The following is an 18,830-nucleotide window of genomic DNA, read 5'->3' as shown; positions in this document are numbered from 1 at the left end:
TTTAAAAAACAGGTCCTGGTGCTAAATAGTTTGGGAACCACTGATTAAGATTTAGGCCCAAATCCTAACCCACTTTCCAGCACTATCATAGCGGTGCCAATGGGATGTGTGCTGCATCCTGCAGTTGAGTGGCACTCATGGAGCCTCCTCAAAATAAAGGAATGCTTGTTCCTTTACCTAAGAGCTGCATTGTCCTTATGTCGGTGCTGGAAAGTGGGTTAGGATTGTGCCCTTAAATGTCTCCATCAAGCTATTAACACACTAGCTCATTAGAAAATTTCTATGCTATCAGGCACACCAACTTGTAGTTTACACTGCAGGAAGGGAATAGGGATACAGACCCATTATACAATATCTAAAGACATAGAATCAAGTTTTCAAAATGGAGTGCAAAGAAGAGACAACGGTCATGATCCCAAGATCGGGCAGGCAGGAGAGGGCCTCTTATGCAACCAGCATGCCTTGCATGCTGTCATGTCTTTAACAGCTTCCAAACAAAAACAGATGTTTAACAGACAAGCCACAGTTCAACAAATGGTTTTTCTCTTCAGCAGTGTAATGCACTCTCCCTGCACATGCACTGTAGTTTTTCACCTTCATGTCTTATTTAGATTCCAGTTATAATTCAAAAAATGAATCAATTCACATGAAGACTTAACGGAGTGCAAGGAAATTTTTCCTGCACCAAAACAGATATTCAAGCAAGTCCAAAGCTTGAGAGAAGTTGTCTTTGAAGTACACATACAGTGAGATAGGAGACCTTTCCACTTCAAAACCCACCTTCTTGGGCCATCTAGATAACACAGTCTTTTGCTGCTCTTGCTATAGTTCTTATCTGCTATGTATGAGGTATTCATAGCCCAGGATCCATTGTGCTGCAGATATCACAACACTGGACAGCTGCATACAATCCTGCACGTGTGAACTCACCTTACATTTTAAGCCAGATATTTTCAACCTTTTTCATCTCTGGGCACACTGACAAGGTGCTAAAATTTTCAGGAAACACCATCAGCTTTTTGATAATTGACAAAGCTCACCATGCTACTGTGGGGGGCTAACATCCCCCAATGGCCCTAATAATAAATGACCCTCCCCCAAATTCCCCTTGGCATGCCTACAGAACATTCACGGCACACCAGTGTACCATGGCACACGGGTTGAAAATAGCTGTTTTAGGGCCCTATCCTACCCGGTTTTCCAGTGCTTGGTGCAGTTGTCCCAGGGTGGTGTGTGCTGCATCCTGTGGTGGAAGGGGAGTCACTGGGGCCTTCTTAAGGTATGGGAGCATTCGTTCCCTTACCACAGGGCTGCATTGTGACCACACAGGAGCTAGAAAGTTGGATAGGATTGGGCCTTTAATTAGTGGTGAATGTGTGTAAAATGTCCAGCGTAAGCCTATTCATGTCTACTATTTGTGTTCAATGGGGCTTACTCCCAGGAAAATGCATACAGGATTGCAGCCTTAGAGACTCTGCTCAATACAGGGAACAACATGCAAGAGCACCAACTTCCAGAGACGTACAGCCCATTTTCAATAAATGTGCAATTTTACTGGCTTTGCATGCACATTACAAAAATATTAAACAAACCTTCTGAACATGAATCTTCGCTGCTTACACTAAGTCTTTCAGCATTTCCTTGAACATATTTGTTGTACAGCTTTATCCGTAAAGCCCAGCTGAGGTCTGGTTGCCGGACAGTATTTTTAAGGCGACGCCGTGCATTGGCAAACCAGTTTGAAACCTAAATAAAAACAAATGCATCAGTTTTCCTTCCCTTTCAAAAAATAGAAAGAGTAAGAAGAGAGAATTTTCACATGACTGTGCATATTAAGACACCCCAGAGGCAGCCAAGCAGATTGTTCCATTTCTATTTTGATAAGTATTATGCTTTGCTTTAAAAAAAAATTTTTTTTAAATTAAAAGGTGCTTTACATTTTTTTTTAAAGTAACTTAAGTACATATATAAAGAGATCTCTATTTCATTTCTGTATTGTTTTGCATTTCTGCAGTCCCAGAGACAAACAGAATGTTGCATTCTTCCCCTTTAAACAACCGAACTGCAATTTCAGGGATTGTGTGTGTTCATTCAGCACGACAGATCTCAGCACTCCAGTTGCACTTCCACTTGTTGCGGTTACTATCAATTCCTATGTCTGACAGAGAGTACAGTGGGACCATGCTATCTGCCAGGTAAGGGAAGCAATAGTGGACCAGACGGACTAATGTTCTTACTTGTCCTAAAGCAGCTTACTATGTTCAGTTTCCCAGCTGAATACTTTAATGATTGCAGCAGTTGTCTCAGAGAGTGGATCACTTGCCAAGGAGGAGCACAGAAGCATACCTTGGCATTCTTAGACTGCCACATGCAACAACAGAACATGGGGCATTATGCACATAGCTCTTTATACAAGCAATAAAACTTGTATGATTTATGAGTGTGCTACTATTTTGTTGAAAAAGCTAGCAGCAAACATTGTGCAGTCAACATTTCCATGTCAGCTGTGAGCATTTTTCATCTGAATATGAGTGGTCCCTGTTTAAGTATTCTAGAAGGCAACAAACTCCAGCTCCTAAGGATGAAATAAGACTGCTGTAAAAAAACCTGCTTCCCCAAGTACTGTATTCTGGGTGCTCTCTTAACCTCATGGAAACAATTATGGAATCATTTTCTATTTGGCAGTTCGGAGAAACAGTATTCCTTTTTGCATAAAAGAAAGCTAAAGAGAGAAAGTTCATAATTACAACAGAGTCCTAGCAAGAAGAGGACTTGGGGATGATGGTTCACCTAAAGCACTGTGGATATGGTATGAATGTAGCTTTTTATTATACAATCCTAGGCATGTCTACTCAGAAGTAAGTCCTATTGCATTCAGTGGGGCTTACTCCCAGGAAAGCACGGAAAGGATTGCAGCCTTAAGCCATAGAAGAATTAATTTAGGTGAACAGTAGGAAAACCTCCCTTACCATGACCAATTTGTGTAGGTAGAAGTGAGATTCCACATAGTAGCACAGAAGTGTGGAGGTAGCCATGACACATCTTATATTCTCCAACACATCACAGATGAAAACAGGGACATGCTTGTAGCACCTCAATAGTTCATACCAAGGATCATTGCTCAAGGGGATTGTTGTCCCCTTTATGGCTATCAAACATTGCCAAAAGCTCTACTTTCCACCTTCTGTATGAGAAACAGATCCTTATCCCTCCCTTCAAATAAATGGAGCCCAAGCTCTTGGATGGAGCTTTTCAGCTCTGAAGAACATACATGTAGCATCCATTTTCACATGCGAGGGTCTCATGCCCCAAAAACTAGGTCTCAAGATATGGCCTGAAAGCAAATGATGGAGCAACGAAGCTGTCTGGGACTAGATGCCAGGATGAGAGACTGCTTAGAAATCCTTTATGTTACCTTAAGTTCAATCTTGATAAGATGTGCTGAGAGTGATAAGATATAGACACCATATAGGTTGGGCATCCCTTATCCAAAGTGCTTTGGACTAAACGTGTTTTAGATTTTTCTGTATTTCAGAATATTTGCAAATACATAATGAGAGATCCTGGGGACGGAGCCGAAGTCTAGAAACAAAATTCATTTATGTTTCATATATATATATATACACATAGCTTGAATGTAATTTTATACAATATTGTTAATAATTCTGTGCATGAAACAAGGTTTGCTCGTGAAACAGTTTGTGATTTTATTTCTTTAGGGGAAAAATTTAAAAAGTCATGTTGCCACTGAAAAAGTTCCTTATTTTGGAATATTTTGTTTTTAGGAATTCTGGATAAGGGGTAGGCAACCTGTAATAATTTTAAAATATGTGTGCAGATGTTAGGTTCAGTGTATGCATGGCCCTACCTGGATTGACACAACTGACTACAGCTAAATAGTGACAACCAGCATTCACTGTAACCGGTCCAACTGCATAGTTCAAACTGAAACCCCATGAAGCTTCCCTCTCAGAACTTTGGAGCTTGATAAGGATGATGACATCATTGCCAAGAACTGCAGGACTGCTCCACGCACTCCGGGGGAAAATTAGAGAGAACATTGGTGACAACTGTTTTGATCAGTTTCGTATTCTAGTTTCTTACTATGGTAAATGAAGTGTTTCCACTTAAAACATGATGACTTCTTGGGGGAAGAGAGGGGTGTAACAGCAGCTCTACCATTTTTCCAATAATCCAAACTTATTAATGATTACAATATTTATGAGTTTGTTATATTGTCCCTAACTTTATTTTCGCATATGGAAAATTAATTCTTAAAATATCTTATCTCATGCAATATGAGAAAAGGCAATTATCTCGAAGATAGCTACAATTCAACACAATCTCCCTCTCCTTCCCAAATGAACTGTGTCCTATACATGCCTATGAAAACCTGAAGTTAAAATGACTCTCGGCAGCCCAGAACCGGCCCATTAGTCATACTATGGCAAATAACTTCATATTCAACAATAAAGCCATTCATATTTCCTCTTCTGGAAAGAATGTACAGTCTTTTAAAAAAAATTCATAGGAATGGTTAAAACCAAAATTTAAAATAAAATAAATCCACCCCTCCGGGAATAGTGCAAATGAAAACATGACATATTCATTGCAAATTAGCAGGACAAATTGCTAGCCTCCAAACTGGAAGCTAATTGGCGAGATAAATATAGGTTGTGGCTTCCTGTTCCAGTTCTGAAGTTTCAGGAGTATACAATTTCAGAGCCTAGTAACTGATACTACATGCTGTTCCATTCATTGCCTTGCTATGGCTGCATGAATATCAGCAGGCACAAAATTCAGACTACTCACTTTAGGATAAGTGTTCCTCTTTCCAAGTCTTATTTTGAGGCCTGAGGTCCTTAAAAGATTTCCTCTACTCTAGCTAAAAATCTTCTATCACTGGGCTAGACAACATATAGTCCATAAGGAAAACCCAACCAAACTATGTACTACATTTCCTTTCGCTGGTACTAGCACTCTGTAATGCAGATAATTTACCCTACCTGGACTCCACCTAGGACCTCCCTACTTTTCAACACCATGGCAGCAGTATTTCCCAATATTTCCAAAAAAGCAATAATAACCATTTGCTTTTGGGCAGATATGTGGTGCTGAAGAAAAATGACAAAGCTGCAGAATCCCTTTACTAATTTTTCCACCACTTTCTTTGCATCACTCTCTTCACCCTTTGGACAGGCTTTCACAGCCACTAAATGGGACAGGTCTTGCCTTTGATGGCTGGTGGCTACTGGACCTACTCCATCTAGGGTCTAAAATAAAACAATTTGAGGGCTGGAATGTTGCCAGTCTGAAGACAGACTTTTTACAGCTGGCTAGCAAGGACAAGCTTTGGGGGGCTCCAAAAGGTATACTGTTGGTTTTGGAGAACCAATGCGGTTTGACAGACTAGAAACATGTCTGGGTACTTGCCTGTTTCCCTTTCTCAGCTTGTAAATAAATGGTGTTTTTGTAATATACCCATCTTTCTCCAGTACTCTCCCCCATAACAAAAACAGACCCTTCTGCCTGAAATGTCCTGCTGCTCAAGGAAGTTCAAAGGGAAAATACTGTATTAATTTTCTGTAGGCTTTTGGTGGATACCGGAGAACTGACCTTGTATGAGTATCAATGCAGATGGAATGCAAGTGAGAGAGTAAGATGTCAGGAAAAATAGCTCAGGGCCAAACTACACATTATGTAGGAGATCCACAACTGGATCTTCCAAGGCAATTTTTCTGCTTCTAAAAGTAACTGGGGGAGAGAATGATCTCTCTCACACACACACCCCCGGCACACTAACTTTCCAGTGCATGTTATCTCCATGAGCTCTTCTCTGAGGTTAATAAGAACTCCAGGTGGCAATTTGGACCTGGGTCAGAACACAGGAGGGAATCTTACTTCCCCCCAGGTTACAATCAGAAGCCAAACCATATATTCCCCCATCTATTTTTAGAAGAAAGTTATATTGGAAGATCAAATTACAGCAACTGCTCCAACTTTTGGGGGTGCCCTGGGGCAAAGACCACTGAGAGGACCCCAATGGTGCACACCCCCATTTTCTAAAAGAGTTTGCCAGAGACACACAAAGAGACAGAGGGGGGTCAGGAAACAGGTGGAAGATGAATGCTAGTCCAAGAGGAAGTGTGAAGGGGAGAATAGTGAAAAAGCATCTTCTCCACTCTTCTCTCCTTCACACATTGTCTTTAGTTCAATTCCCCTCTTCATTTTCGAAACCAGGTACTGGGAGGGGGAGAAGCAGAGATGGCAACAGGACAGAAGCAGGCACTGGCTGCCAATTTGCTGCCTTAGGTAATACAGGTTGAGCCTCATTATTCGTGTGGGTTCCTTCCAAGCACTCACGTGGATGGCAAAAAACCCAAAATGGATAAAACAGGGCTGACCAGCTGTGTTCCAGTTTGCATCACAAGATGCATGGCGTTCATTGCAAGATGAGAGATCCCAGCCAAGCCATGACAAAATTTGTGGGGTGTTGATTCCTAAGATCTTTCTCTCCAGTGACAGGAGAGAGAGCACACCTCTTTTAGTCAGAGTAATTTGTTTTTACTTTATTTTGAGCATGGCCTCTTGATCTGGAGTGTAGAATTTGTTTGTTACTTGCAACAAATCCCTTCCTGTGTTTGGGTGAAAACACACCTGCCTTGCTAACTGAACAGTCCACCTCCTGTTTCTGGCACAGTGCTCAGCTTTGCATGCTACTTAGAGAAGGCTTGAGGGTGTGCGTGATTTATGGGGGCGCGTGAGGAAAGAGGAAGGGGAGCTAAGTGATGGCAGTGGTAGAAACACCCCCCTCCTTCTCTTTCCTCAGGGAATTTAGTGTGTGGGCTGGTGGCAGGCAGGAAATTCACAGCTGGGTGGAAATCTTGCTTCATCATGGCCTCTTCTCATGGAGCTTGTGGTAGTGAAAAGACTACCAGGGGCATGTTGTATGACAGAACATGTTGAATTTAAAATTTAAATTGGAAAAATTTAAATCCATTTAAAAAACAAAGTTTCTTTGCTCCAGTGATTTAAAAACAGACTTGCTGACCTTTTTGATGTAAGATAAGAGTCATTTAGACAATCTAACAATCAGTCATCCTCCTAGAGCTTAGAAAGAAAGGTGCTTCACTCAGCCCCTCCCTTCACCAATGCAAAGTGATCACCTTTCTTCCACATGCTCAGGGGGAAGGGAGGGGTCCACTGGAGAGAGAAGGATTAATGGATTGTCAGCCAGTTGCCCTCTCTCATTAAGGAGGCTATTGTTAAAGGACTGTTCAGTTTTTTAAACTGATTTTAAAGGGATGCATTTTCCCCCTTCTCCAGGGATCAGCACATTCCTTTTCATTTGCAGGGGCCATTCATGTTGAGTCAAATCAACACGAAAAATATAAAAAATCCGTGTATAAATCGGCTGGACCTGTAGCTTCAGTTGGCCTCATGGATGAGCCAGTCCTAGTAATATTACATTCTATTGTGCTGATGGCCAAACTGAAAGAAGAGAAGAAACAGACACAGTTCGCAGAAAGGCTTTATTTTCTATCCCTCCATAGAGAGCTACAACACATGCAGAACAAACCTATGCATGCGAGTTTCAACGTGTTTAGTGAAGTTTATTTCCTTTCAAGCATACACAGAACTGCAATCAATCTAATTGATTAAACGCATCTCAAGGGACTCAAAAAGGTGTTTCCAATTAATTTCTAAAATTACTTTAACACAAGAACTTAAAACTGCAGATGGCAAGTACTGTCTTTGAGGAATTCCTTCTTGGGTGAGACAGGAGTGCCTCTTCAGATGCATGCATCTTCTTAAAGTATTCTCTATAAGGCTTTTCTCATATGCAAATTTATGCAAATTTGATGAACAAGCCAACTGAAACATAAGATAAATCAGCCTTATGTAATCAGGTGACAGCCCCACTTTTAATTGCAAGCAGGCAAGAAATGCAATGCACTACAAAAAATCAGCTGTGCTAAGAAAGGCTTGACAGAACAACTTGAAATAAAACAGTGACTCAAATGTGATGACAGTTTAACTGAATAAAAAGAACATTGCAAGGCATTAAGGAATTGGACAGAATGATGGGAAGAGATGAGGGCCAATCTAAGTTTCAGGAATGTAGGACTAGGCAATACAGATCAGGAAAACACATATTATTTTGGTCTCCTCCAGAAGTGTCCTGGCACTTTACAATGCTAGATTAAAGCTACTCATGCAACACTGTGTGATAACCTGGAATGTGCAGCTTTGGGAATGAAGAACATTTTTCAAATAGATGTGTAAACATGACCCAGTTCTCACAGATACATCAGTGTCGTCCTGAATCCATTTGGCTGCAGCAGGAGTTACTGTGCAGTTAGGCAGGTGCAACTGGAGATCATGCCTTGCCTCTGTGACTCCGAGGATCAGTTCTATGTACTCAACAATCTGATCTGGAGCACAGCTTCATTCTTTCCTTTCCCCTGAATGATGTGTATTTGTACAGATGTGACAGCCTTTCTGGGCAAAGTGTGGAAGGAGCATCTGGATATATATATATATTTTTTTTTGGACCACATGCTTCTCAGCTAAGACACATTTGCAAACAGGAAGGAAACATTCTTTTACCAAAAAGGCTATTTCTGTGGAATATGTTGCCATGTGAGGCTGAGAAAGTCAAGATTAAAAAAGGGAGGGCAAGGTCAAGCCCCATGGACTAACCCACCATTAACTACTAAACCAAGGTGGTCATAGAAGGCAGTTTTATTTTCTGGTACATCTCAGCTTTGAGTTCAGGAAGTAGTAGGAGAAAAAAACCGCATTCAGTTGCTGGCATGCCACCAAGTAAGGGGGCAGCAGTTGGTGTGCAATCTCAGTGGGGAGGTTCACTGGGAGGTACAGAACACATGAAACACCACCTTGGGTGCCCTTCGGAGAGAAAGGTGGATTACAAATAGAATAAATAAATAAATAAATAAATAAATAAATAAATAAAGTCACTGTCATATCTAGCCGAGTCCCAAGACACTTCATATAATGATGTAAACATGCAGAAACCAGTTTTCAATGATAAAGTTAGAGGCACATCTCTCAGTCTTACCTGCACTAGGGTCATCTGAGAACCAAGAGCAAGCAAGATCTTCTCCGTCTTAGTGGGATATGGATTGTCTCGATGCTTGTATAACCACTGTTTCAGCGGCCGAGCCATGTCCTGCAGTGCCTGACGCTTGTGCCTCACCTTCCCACTGTTCTGTCGGGTTCTGTACAGCATGGGGAGTGGAGGGATGTGTGGAAAGAGGTTGAGAGGATTATAACCAATCAATTAATGGAGTTCTCCTGTTTTCCCTTCCTGACCCTTGGGCATTCCCCCCCTCCTTGTGCACTCAAAGAAATGCCAAGTCCAGGACAAGTGTCCAATCTGGGATCAACTCCATCAAATAGAGAACCTGGATTTGAGTGTATCATGCAAGGGAATACCGTGGTCTGGATTTGTATCCCCCACACTGAATAGTAAAAACAATCTAGTAAAAATATGAAAATGAGTGTTTCAAAAAAATGAAAATGAGCACTATATTAGCCCTGAAACTATAGCTATGTGATGCTGTAGAACACTGTAAATGGCTAATTGCTAAATACCATTTAGCTTTCCTATGATATTTTAAAGCTAAATCATTCCACAAAATTGAAGCATTTGAGACTGCTAGCCTGAAAAGAAAAATTCAAGTTGCTTTTTGAATAGTCAGTTTTCTGCCTCTTACTTCCTCAAGTTCTAGAGCAGGGGTGTCAAACATAAGGCCTGGGAGCCGGATGCAGCCCGCGGAAGCTTTATATCTGGCCCTCAGGCTTTCAGCTGCTGAGTAGTGCTGTTACTGCTGAAAGGGAAGCCCACATGAAATCTGGGTTCTCCCATATCTTGAAATATGAACAAGATTTGCATATTTTCTGTCATTTGCAGCTAATGAGTTCCTAAGTGAGAAAAAGTGTTTATTTTTTGTTACAATCTGTTTAATGACATCACTTCCTGCCTAATGACATCACTTCTGGCCCTTAGCAGACACCATGACTGCTATTTGGTTCTCGGTATGAAATGAGTTTGACACCCCTGTTCTAGAGACTGAATTTCAGCTTGCCCTTCATTGAATTAAAATTGTTATAGACATACTCAAAGTTGTAGCTGTGAGCTTGAAGATGGTTATAAGCAGGGATCAACCACCATCCAAGGGCCACGCCCATCAAAGAACCCATTTGGTTTGACTGACCACCTGAAACCCCTCCCCCAATACGAGACTGACCAGATTCCTCATTTCATTTGCCATTAGGAATTGAGAGGAGTTTCTTCCGCTACCCCTGCCACTGATTGATCACCGCTGCTAAGCTGGAGAGGGGCCCAGTGCAGGCTCCAAGGTGGGGCTTAGTTCCAGGACCTCCACCTGGCTTAGTGCCAGGGTGGGCTTGTACTGTCTTAAGGGCACCCAGACGGTTTTCCTCTTAAGGTAAAGCTGATGGGGGATCATTTTTGGTGGGGAAATTGTGCAAGGGGGAAAGGGCTAACACCCCTCCCCATGCTATAGTTCTGATCTAGATCAGGGATCCTTTTTTAAAGATAAGAAAAAGTGGAATTTCCCATTTTTCATCTCACGTAGTTCTGCCTTCAGTCCTACCTATGAACCAAGTAAGGACCCAACCCAAGTTAGCTGCAGCTAATTCAAGGTGCACTGCTTCCCAGTGGAACTTGAATTCTGGCTAACTTAAGCTGGACTGGAGCCTGGAGCTGTGCAGCAACGTTCTATGCATGTTTACTTAAGTCCTATCAAGGTTAATGGAACTTACTCCCAGGTAAACATTCATAGGACTGCAGCCCAAATCAACCTACCTATAAATGTTTGCAGCTCTTATTTATTAATACTGCTATATAATATCACCAGCTATAGTACTTTATACAAAAATCTAAAGTAAATGTTGAAAAGTTCTATATACCTTCTCTTTTAATGGGTTCACAAAATACAGACTGTAGGTGCAAATCTGGATGTATATATGATAAATAATGACTTTTCCAAGTCTTGCAGCAAAATGCATTGGTGGGTCAAAAATAAGCACAGAGGAGTTCGCTGTATCTCCATGTTTTTTCTAGTCTGCACAGAATTCATCATACTCAACATCTCTACATTCATCAAAACATCACTACAAAAGGCCAACAAGCAAGTGAGCAAGAACAAACAAGCCACAGAATTCAAGGCCAGAGTGCAAGGCTTTGAGACACTTAACCTGCCAAGCTGCGTGCTTCAATAACTTGAACAGCATTGCAGCTCTGGAGCCTGTACATGGTCTCTTTGCTTCTTAGGAAAATAAAAGGCCATCCCTGCATGGAGAAGCTGTTGAAACACAGCCTGACCTTGGGACATGGATGTTTAAAAAGGCAGACAAAACAGCATTTGCTAACAGAAAACATTTGGTGCTTGACATAATTCTTTTGCCTCTTCCTTCATGTCAGGCAGACCTACAAGACATACAAGGAATTCCGGAAGTGATCCTCTCTGAAAAGCTGCTCAGGTAGATTGGAAGCCAAGGAAAGAGAATACAGTACAGCTGGTGAACTCTCGCTAGCTCGCTCTCATGTTTACATAATCTAACATTAAAACAAAAAGGACATATATACTACTCATGGCATAAGACCACCACTGTGACTTCACAGCAGTGCTGCAGAAAAAAGCAAACACCACCCTTAGCAGAAGGAACAGACCCAAACATACACAGAGTTGGTTAGTTATCATCTAAAATTATACTACCGCTGGAACCAACTTTGGAGCAGATGTTTATTTGCTGTATTTACCCTGTTTGTCCAGGAACCTCAAAGCAGTCTACATATGGTTTACAGCCTGTTTCCCATCTAAGCATGGCTCGGATCCTTTTCTTAACTTTAGCAGTTGAGCCATATCAGATGCCTACGCTCTGTCTACTCCCAGGACCAAGTTGTTCACAGCCTGTGCTCAAATCTTCACTAGTGGTTGCACAGCCAGTAGTAATCTAATCTCACTAATATGTGCTTGGTGTACTTTAGCTATTACTACAGCAGGAGATCCAGGCTGTCCTCTCCATAAGCCTTGGGACTGGGTGAGTAAGTCTGCAAGGAGGTCTGGACAAGGTTACGAGATTGTAGAGCAGTTGTGAACATTACCTAGATGCAAAATATGTTTAAGAGATTTCAACGCTCAAAGTTCCACCCAGATTCTGCTCTTTGCCCTGCATGGAGAAACTTCTACATCACAAAAATTGTCAAGTTGCTCACAGATTACCACACACACACACAGGTTCCAGATGACTGCTCTGCCCCAAACTCTCCCTACGTAGATTATTTGGGGGGTCATCTTTATTTGGAGGGTCATCTACAAACAATAATATCAGTCTTAAGGCTGCAATCCTAACCACACTTTCCTGAGAGTAAGTCCCACTGAACAAAATAGGACTTACTTCTGAGTAGACCTGGTTAGGATTGTGCCCTTAGACTATTAAAAACATTTGTTCTGTAAATAGTATAGCAAAATCCAAGTCCAGCTTGTTGTGTCAAGCATCTAAATGCACAACTATTCAAATACGTAGCCCTAATTCAGACAATATTTTTTCCAGCATTCAGTGAATACACAATGGGGGTGGGGGAAGGACATGGCAGCACATGACTATCCACCACCCTGACATGGCCATGCATTCAACATTTATTTGAAAGGGGCCAAGCTGAACACGGAGTGAGTTCCTCTCTAGTGATTCAGAATTCCAGATCAAGTGAAGGAATCCATTCTGTTAGACCCAAGCACCTGTGTAGGTCTTACCAGCACATGTGTCAGAAACCTATGAACCCAAAGCATCCACCATCAGGCAGCCCCACCCCACTGCCTGATGGAAAAAAGGAGGAGAAAGCAGTTGCACTTTCCCTCCTACCCAGAGACCAATGACTTGGGGTGGTGTGGCAAGACCCAGAATCCCACTGGAGGCAGTGTCAGGTCTGCTGCAGTATGGTTTGCATTGGTGGCAGAAGCCAACTTAGAGTGAAAGACACCCCAAATCTGCAGCCCTCTCAGACCCTTTACAATTTGTAAAGGCCATTAGGTGGCTACATGAATGGGCCAGCAATAAATTGGGGGTGTTTCTCTCAGCTGACAGCAGGACTACTTACTGGGAGAAATATCTCCCCAACCGATAGGCTAGCAAGGAAGAGAAAGAAGTCACGTGTGACGTTTTCACTGTCACTGCCTCCATTCTCTTCTCTGCACTGGTGAATGGGGACATACTTAACACTGTGTCTGAACCAATAAGTGAGGGGGATAAGAAAAGCATCCAAGTGTCTTTTGTGGATGATGCCCCAGAGTTCAGCAAAACTTAGTGCCAACCCAATTTCCTGTGTTCTGCTCTTGTCAGACACCAAATGTATGACTGCCAGGGTTGTCACTAGCTAGCATGCTACTGGTTACCCCTCACATGCTCCTTAACCACAGGGTGTGTGCGTATGGAAATTGCCTGGAGAAGTCTTCTCCAGAAGTCACTATCCTTTCCTTCTCTCTAATGCTCCCAGGCTCACATCTGTTAGTGGTCTGATTGCCACAAGAACACCACCCTTTTGCATGTGTTGGGAATTTGCACATCAAAACCAAGTCAATCTTAAGCAGAGTTTACTTTGACTTTTTACAGACAAACCAATGACTCTGCCCCAGAGAATAAGCCACACAGAATGGGCGATATGATCACTTTTACCAGATGAGTTACACCAGTCTCTACACCAGGCAGAGCAGAGTTTGTCTTTTGGAATGCTTCCACATTCCTAGGCCAGCAGAAGCCCACACAGGGGAAGAGATGACACTTCATTGAGACCTATGACAATTTATCAGGCACATCCAGTTTACAAACATGCAGTCCAATTCTATGCATATTTCCCTAAGGAGGAAGGTCCACCTAGTTCAATGGGATCTATACCCAAATAAATGCGTATAAGATTTCAACCTGAGACTGCAATTCTATGCACACTGGGAATAAGCCCTACTGAACCCAGCACTAACTACATGTATGTAAATTACGTGCCACTGGATTAACATGAGAAGAAAATGTCCTATACACAGAAACAGCCTGAGACATTCCCAAGGTGAAAATCTGGACAGCCACACAAACACAGAACGAATCAACAGACGAATCAACACGTGGCACAGTCCACCAGAACATTCTCCTTCACATGTCCCATTGAAATGTATGGATCAAGAGCACAGCTCTTATTCATTTCAATGGGGCTTGCACAGGACAACTGACCAATTGATTATCATGGGTCAGATCCGTCTGTCTCCGACTCTGCTACCTCACTGTCTGAGGTAGCCACCATGCCTTGCCTGGATCACCTCATGTTAAAATGCTTGTTCACCAACCTAAGGGCCCAAACCTATCCAACTTTCCAGTGCAGATGCAGGCTCAATGCAGCCCCGAAGTAAGGGAACAAACTTTCCCTTACCTTGAGGAGGTCTCCATGGCTGCCCCCCTACCACAAAATGCAGTACACACCCCATTAGCACAGTTGCATTGGTGCTAGAAAGTTGGTTAGGATTGGGCTCTAAGAGATGTTATGTGACTTGGGATTGCAATACCAAATTTCTTCCAGAAGGTGCTGCTCTCAGGCCACATCTGCTCCTTATTCCATCCCCACCCCCCAATTCTCTCCTTTTTGCTAGCTTCTTGGGCGTTTTGCCTTTTAATATTTTATTTGAAATCTAATTCTGCCTGAATCAGCTGGTAACAACATCTTGATGAAACACAATCACCGTCTTGCCAACCTGAAATGCTATTAGAAGTATGAGCTGATGCAATGCCTTCAGCTGGCAATTCAGCAATACAAAGCACCTAAGAAATCTTTGCCGTACAGTACTTTGCATTTCGGTCATTTCTTAGGTGCTTTGTCATTAATCAAGTTATCGGCCACATTAATCAGCCACATTAATCAAGTTATCACCTGAATACAGAATATGCCATCTCTGTGTCTTTGCTTAGATTCCATCAATGGAACTGACTTCCAACTAGAAGTCAGTCATAGAATCATTTTGCTGAATGGGCAATGGTGTCGTCCCCCCCACTTCTTCCAACCTACTGCTGAACAAAAACTGAGAAAAATTTGAGGGATATACATGTTGAGTACATACCACATGGATTAGATTAGAATTGTAAAGCGATTTGTTCCATAGATTTAAAGTGTTCCAGCAATTAACACAAATCCATAGAAATACCCCACCCCCATTCTTGGACAAAGAACAGACTTTAAAAATTGCAAACATGCATTAAAGTCTTATGAGAGATACATTTTTTTAAAAATCCAATTACAGACAGCACCAATCTTCTCCTGCTACACTGCTGAGGTGTTCTTAATCCAAGGAATTCTTTATCGTCTGCATAATCAATTCACAGATATCATCTATTTACTGCATGTCTCTTGTTCCGCCTCTCAAACCTAGTACCAGGCAGACAGTTTATCAATATGGTTTCCTTTTACTGGATCTGATACCTGGAAGTTACTTTTCAGTCCAATTATTTGGCACCCAATCCTAGCCAACTTTCCTGTTCTGATGCTGCCACAAGGTAAGGGAATAAACATTCCCTTATACATGGACAATGCCTCCGTGACTGCTCACCACCACATGATGCATCAGCTCTGGAAAGGTAGACAGGATTGAGCCCCCCCCCCTCTCTCTCTCTCTCTCACGCGCACACACACACACACACACACACACCAGTTCTGGACAATAGTTCCAGCATGGCTTGGAGCCCCCTTGCTGATGCTAACTGGGCCTGGGGTGGGAACTCCAGATACGCCACCCTTGAGTTTCAAAATGGAAGGAAAGTGAGGTCTAAATGCAAGAAGCAAGCAGTACTGACACCACTGATTACAGTCCTAAGGCAGGCAGCCTGCAAGAGGCTAGTTGTAATCCTACAAGGAAGTACAACCCACTGCAAGAGAAGGGCACTTCTGAGCAAACATGAGGATGCCAGGAGGCTGCACAGCTCAAGGCGCCAGGCTTGTGCAGGGTGGGAGGTTTCTTACAGCCCAATCCTATGCATGTCTATGTGGAAGTAAATCCCATTATAGTCAATGGGGCACCGCAATGATGGCAAAGAACTCCCCCCCCCCCGCCTGCCTTACCCAGTCCTCCTGTGGCGCAGGCTGAGGTTGTCCTTGATGGTGGGGCTGTCTGGAATGAGCACCTCCGGGTGAGGAGAGACATCAAGGACCCCTGCGTAGGGCCGGCTGCTGCTCCGCTCGCGATCCTTGGCACTGTCCTCGAAGAGCACCTGGCCGCCCAGCTTGTTGAAGACAATGGTGTTCATGGTGGTGCGTCCTGGGGCAGAGAGGGCAGTCGGGGTATGCAGGTTTCTTCAGAGGCTCAATGGGCGCTGAGCAGGAGAAAGAGACAGCTGTTAGCCAGGCTGGGGGGGACGGACAACCAGCAGTGATCGCGGATCGGAGCAGCTGGGTCTAAGGGAGTGAGGCCCCCAATAGGGCAGGGCAGGTGGAGCGTGTTGACAGGAAAGGAAGGCCTGGGGGGGCTGCCTGTGAGGGGTGGGAGACAGTGGCGTAGCTAGAGGGGGTGCAAAGCACTAAGCTTTGCAAGGAGCCTTTCCATGGCGTGCAAGCAGCCCCTCCTCTTTAAAGTCATTCCAGGCACCTGCCTCTGTTTTGTGCCCACCGACCAGAATGGCTCTGAAGGGGAGGGGCCGCTTGCATGCCACGGGGAGGCTTCCCGCAGAACTTAGTGCTTTGCACTAAGCTATCACACTGGCTTGAGCAACAGCTTCTGCCCAGGTCCAGCTGGGAATTTATTCCTAAGTAACAAGAAAAATTAAAGGCACAGGATTAATCAAAGAGTGCGCTGCATGATGTCTTCTCCGCCCCCCAGCCCTGCTCCATAGATGTTTCCTACCCCCCAACATGATCCTTTGCCCCCCCATCCTGAAATCTTGAATTTCATTGTCTTTTCGTTCTCCCATAAGGTTTGCTACTGTTCTCACTGCCCTCCCCCCATCCTCAGAAATAAATATGTAACTGAGGTCCACCCTGAAATCAGAAGGATGTTTTTGCTCACAACCAAGAGAGCAGCGAAGACCTGCACTGACCTGGAAGGGACAAGCCCTGCAGGATTCCCACAAACCCAGCAGTGCACTTGAGATTTCTAAGGAAATGCTTTCTTAAATTGCTTAACCCATTTCTGTCCAGCCCACAGGTGTACACATTTGATCCCTGTTGCGAATATGCAACGTTGGGCAGAAATGGTTTAAAGTGGGTTGTTCCTTTATTGGCACTCTGTGAGGCTTTGGGAATTTTTCCGTCTCTCTGCGGTTCTTTGTGTGGACTTGTGGTCCTGGTTCACAATGAATTGACAGGAGTTAATGCAGCTGGGCATTCCTGTGTTTTGGGCTGGGCGGAACTGAGCACCAAAAGGGTTTAGAGCAGCAAATTTGGGGGAAGGCTATTAATTAGTTGGCCATTCAGGGATGTGAGCCCCTGGCCAGCAGCGCAGTGTGACTTGCCAATGGCCCAAAAACCAGTGGTGTGCCTTGACAATTTTAGCACCTGGACAGTGTGCCATGAGACAACAAAAGTTGAAAATCGCTGGTTTCGAGCACCAAAAACGCATGAGACATTGCTGATGTGTGATAACATGCGGGACAATGGCAGCCTCAAAAGGCTGGCATTACAGACCTGGAGAAACAAAACCACACCACACTATGTGTAATATATTAAAAGATTTGGAGATTTGCACTGGCTTTTCTTAACCCTGGCTACAATGCAAATTATCTCATTACCAGGAGGCACAAACATGCAAAGGTGCACATTACAGGCTTTTCATTAAGGAGGTTTATAGCAATAGGAAGCGTATACCAACTACAATGTATCTTAAGTTTCTTTTGGAGTGCTTTATCCCAACATTCACACAAGCCTTAGACTACAATCCTATCCAGACTTTTCTGTGAGTAAGCCCCACTGACTCTAATGGGACTTCTGAGCAGACAAGCATAGGATTGGGCTCTTGTGAAAACATGTAGAAGACACAACACGTGATGCTTCATTTCTGAAGTGAGAGGGGCTGGGTTCAAGATCACCTAAAAGCCCTTCCTCTCCATTTCCTGGCACATGGCAGTTAGACTGCAACACTCTGAGTATGGTCAGAGGCACTCTTGTTATTCTCATACTTTCCAGAGCTGATGTTGGGGATGGGGAGAGGGTCTCTTTCTCCAGATAAGGGGGGGGGGGAAGTTACCCAGACGCCTCCTTTGACAAACCCCACCAATTGCCACCCCCTGTGGTCAGAGAGAGGAGGCAGGCCCTGGAGGCTCTCTGCCGGAGAGCTCCCTGCACTCCCTGGCTAGTCTTCAAGGGGTGGCAGGGCAGGCTGCTGCTGCAGGAGGACAAGGAGCCTGCAAGGGCTGCAGTGTGGCCACCTGCCCCCTTCCTCAGCCCTTCTTTTGGGAAAAAGACCAGGGAGGAGCTAGGAGCTGCAGCGGTGAAACGTCCCGGCCTGCGGGGCTCCTGGGCTGGCTGCACCCCACCGGTCCCCGGCTCTGCCTGCCTCGCTCCCGCACACGCAGGAGCCGCTGCTCGTCCCGAAGGCAGCGCTGGCGACCGGCCCGCCTTGGCACCGGCCCGGCCCTTCTGTCTGCCGGCCCAGGGGCTCCTTGGCTGGCCGCCGCCTGGCGGAGCAGAGCTGACCCCTCGCCGCCTCCTCCTCCGGAGGCAGCTCCCGACAGGCTCCCCCGAAGGGCGCAGCGCAGCCCGCCTGCAAGGAGCGCTGCAGGAGCCCCGGCTGCAGTCGGGGAGAGTCAGGCCAATG

At 44.2% G+C, this 18,830-nt stretch overlaps 1 protein-coding gene across 1 annotated transcript in view; it reads right to left on the bottom strand.

The window, feature by feature from the left end:
- MKX (mohawk homeobox) overlaps positions 1-16,329 on the bottom strand; it is a 64,275-nt gene extending 47,946 nt beyond the window's left edge. The window contains exons 1-3 of the mRNA XM_066631008.1: positions 16,145-16,329; positions 9,083-9,242; positions 1,593-1,746 (exon numbers count right to left, since the gene is read on the bottom strand). Coding sequence (XP_066487105.1) covers positions 1,593-1,746; positions 9,083-9,242; positions 16,145-16,329 — 499 coding nt within the window. The remainder of the gene's footprint in view (positions 1-1,592; positions 1,747-9,082; positions 9,243-16,144) is intronic.
- Between the last annotated feature and the right edge of the window lie 2,501 nt (positions 16,330-18,830).

Source organism: Tiliqua scincoides, chromosome 5 (genome assembly GCF_035046505.1).
Source record: "Tiliqua scincoides isolate rTilSci1 chromosome 5, rTilSci1.hap2, whole genome shotgun sequence".
NCBI lineage: Eukaryota > Metazoa > Chordata > Lepidosauria > Squamata > Scincidae > Tiliqua > Tiliqua scincoides.
This window is presented reverse-complemented; position numbering and strand designations above follow the sequence as displayed.